The sequence below is a fragment of the Nicotiana attenuata genome, unplaced genomic scaffold (assembly GCF_001879085.1).
Source record: "Nicotiana attenuata strain UT unplaced genomic scaffold, NIATTr2, whole genome shotgun sequence".
Taxonomy (NCBI): domain Eukaryota; kingdom Viridiplantae; phylum Streptophyta; class Magnoliopsida; order Solanales; family Solanaceae; genus Nicotiana; species Nicotiana attenuata.
In genome coordinates, this window is record NW_017670265.1 from 1,011,331 (window position 1) to 1,014,671 (window position 3,341).

Sequence of the window (3,341 nt, forward strand, 5' to 3'; positions counted from 1 at the left end):
TTAAAAAAATATATTCACAAATGTGTTTGCTCATAAAATTTTGCAAGTTTTTGAATTTTCAAAAATGAGTTTTTTTTGTCCCGAAGGGACGGCCCAGTTGGTTTGGAGTGCGTTTTCCATACGGAAAACGTAGGTTCGAAACCAGCTCTATGCTCTTCTGGGTCTGAGCCTGTCGCACGGGGCATGCCTAGTGCGGTTCACATCCCTGTGTGGTTTGCAGGCTACTACACAGTGGGGGTTTACCCAGTACGCACAGAGTGCTCACCACAGAGTGCTCACCCGAAGGGCAGAGGCTGTGACAGAGGCTGTAGCGGCTGCGGGTTTTCCTGGGGTTCCAAAAAAAAATAAGTTTTTCAAAAACCAAAAAGTGATTTTGACAACTTTTCCAAAATTTTCAGAATTTGTTTTTCTCCCATTCATAAAACTGCAGCACTTTTTCAAGTAAAATGCACATCTAAACATAATTTCAAATCTCAAATATCATTTTCAACTTAGCTCTAAATATTATTTTTTTTAAAGTTATAATTTTTATGTCCAAATGCCAACTAAATAAAAAACAAATTTCAATTCACCAACCAGAAAAAACATACAAGGATAATTGTGTTCGAAAATTTTACAGTTAAATGTTTTACTTGCTTAGGAGTCCTCCTTTTCCCTTCTATTAAGATGATTCCATAGATTTTTGCAATAAAAATTAAATAGTCTAGATTTGTAATTACTCTTTTCACTATTGTGTCACATAATTCTTTTTTTTTTTTTTTTGGGTAATTAAAACTTTCATTTACCAGGGAAATATTTACAAGTAAATCAAAAACCTTACATATATCCTACGCTTTCTGTACTTCTCCCCCCTGCCACCTTTATATTACTATACTATTTTGTCTATTTACATAGAGTACCAATCCAGTCTACTTAAAAAAAATTTCACATTCTTATTGCTTCGACAATGTATTTCCTGTATAATCATCTTGCCAAGTATCTCCCATCGTCTCACTTTAGCTTGGAAGATTCTGTTATTCCTTTCTTGCCACACATAGTATGCACATGCTGCTAGTGTCATCTTATATAGTTCAGTTGTTGCAGTTTTCCTCTTCAGCCATTTTTCAGCCCGTGTTAGTTCCTCAGCCCATCTATATACTGGTCTTCTTATCCCTTGCCAAGCTAGCAGATTACCCCATAATTCAGCTGCATATGGGCATTCAAAGAATAGATGCTGAATAGTTTCACTTGCTTGACTGCACGGGACACACTCCTGATCAATTTGTATTCCCCATTTACTCAGCCTATCTTTGGTATATAACTTGCCATGTGCTGTCATTGTTACTAGAAATGTCCACCTAGGGCATGCATTGTTGCATACAACTCTTCTCCAACTCACTTTACTGAAGCTTCCTCGCAGCTTGTGATATATATGCTTGATTGAACAATGGCTCATCTTTCTGATGTCTTCATGATTAAAGCCTGCTTCCTCAAATGTCTTCTTTGCTTTCATAATCTTGCTCATCATCCATGATGTTTGCTTCAGTTGGACTTCCCATATGTTCCTACCTTTGATGTAGTAATTGTGCATCCATTGAATCCAAAGTTTGTTCTTCTCTTTGCATAGGTTCCAGTATTGTTTACATATAGCTGCTTTGTTCCACAGTGTGATGCTTATAATATTGAAACCTCCTGCTGATTTGGGCAGACATACTTTTTCCCATGCTAGTAAAGCTTTCTTAGAGATATTGCCCTCCCCTGTCCACAAAAAACTTCTACATATTGCCTCAATTAGTTTTGTGGTCTTCTTTGGGAGCACAAAGATTTGTGCCCAGTAAGCTTGAATAGAGAACAGTACACTTTTGATCAATTGAATCTTTCCAGCATAAGATAGGAATTTAGCTGTCCATGAGGTTATTCTGCCAACTATTTTATCAATTAAGGGCTGGCATTGAACTACTGATATTCTCTTAGAACTTAAGAGAGCTCCCAGGTATCTAACTGGCAGTTCACCTTTTTGGATTCCCAGAAACTCCAAAATAGCTTCCTGATCATCTTGTGATACCCCTCCAAAAAAGATTGAGCTTTTATTCTTGTTAATCACCAATCCTAAAGCTTTTGAGAATTTCATTAAGCGGTTATAAAGTAACTTGATTGATCCTATGTCACCCCTGAAAAAAGTAAAAGGTCATCTGCAAAACCAAGTTGCAAAATTTGCAACTTTTCACACTTGGGATGATAGTTGAAATCTGGAATCTGGTTCAAAGTCTTTGGGTTTCTATCAAATATTCCATTGCCAGCACAAATAGAAATGGAGATAATGGATCCCCTTGGCTCAGCCCCTTCCTAGCTTCAAAAGGTTGTGTCAATGAACCATTAACCAAGACTGAATATGTGACACTTTGCATACATGTCATGATCCATCTCACAAACTGTTCTGGAAAAGCTAGTGCATTCAGCACCTGTCCATAAAAGCCCGTTCAATAGAATCATATGTCTTCTGCATATCCAGTTTCATCATACACCTTGGTGACACCCCTTTCCTTCCATATTGTTTGACAAGTTCATGGCTAAGAATAATATTGTCTGTTATCACTCTGTCAGGAACAAAGGCAGACTGTATTTTATCAATCAGTACATCCATCACCTTTTGTAATCTCTTAGTTAAGACCTTAGAGATCACTTTATATAAAGTAGTACGGCAAGAGATTGGTCTGTATTCCTTAATACTGGTAGGATTTCTCATTTTAGGGATCAAAGTGATTGCTGTGCAGTTGATAGGTCTATACATTTGAGCTGATTCAAAGAACTCCAGAACAACCTTAGTCACATCCTCTCCTATGACTTTCCATGATTTTTTGAAAAATACTGCATTAAATCCATCATAGCCAGGTGCTTTTAGGTCACTAATATCCTTCAATGCTAACCAAATTTCCTCCTTGGTCACTGGTTGGATGAGTTGCAACTACTGCTCCCTACTTAATACTGCTCCCATCTTCATGACATTTGGGTTAATAGCAGGGATACTTGCTTCTCTTGAACCCAACAACTCCTTATAATATCCCAATATTTCTGCCTATATGTCACGACCCAAATCCCGAACCCGGTCGTGATGGCGCCTCTCGTGAAGACAAGGCCAACCAGAACAATGCCAATACCTCTGTTAAAGCAATTAATTAACACTATCAATTCTAACACATGTTTAAGATAACCATAAACGCGGGAACAACGATAATAACAAGGAGAAACCATCCCGACACAGCCCAAATCGGGGTGTCACAAGTCATGAGCTACTACTGAGTGTTCTATAAGTCTACAAAGTATGAAATCCGGTACAATAGTCTGAAGAAAACATAAATGAT

At 37.7% G+C, this 3,341-nt stretch overlaps 1 protein-coding gene across 1 annotated transcript in view; it reads right to left on the minus strand.

Annotated features, from left to right (window-relative positions):
• The window catches only part of LOC109236934, a 4,100-nt gene extending 1,330 nt beyond the window's left edge, over window positions 1-2,770 (minus strand). The window contains exons 1-3 of the mRNA XM_019403174.1: window positions 2,442-2,770; window positions 973-2,150; window positions 280-326 (exon numbers count right to left, since the gene is read on the minus strand). Coding sequence (XP_019258719.1) covers window positions 280-326; window positions 973-2,150; window positions 2,442-2,770 — 1,554 coding nt within the window. The remainder of the gene's footprint in view (window positions 1-279; window positions 327-972; window positions 2,151-2,441) is intronic.
• Between the last annotated feature and the right edge of the window lie 571 nt (window positions 2,771-3,341).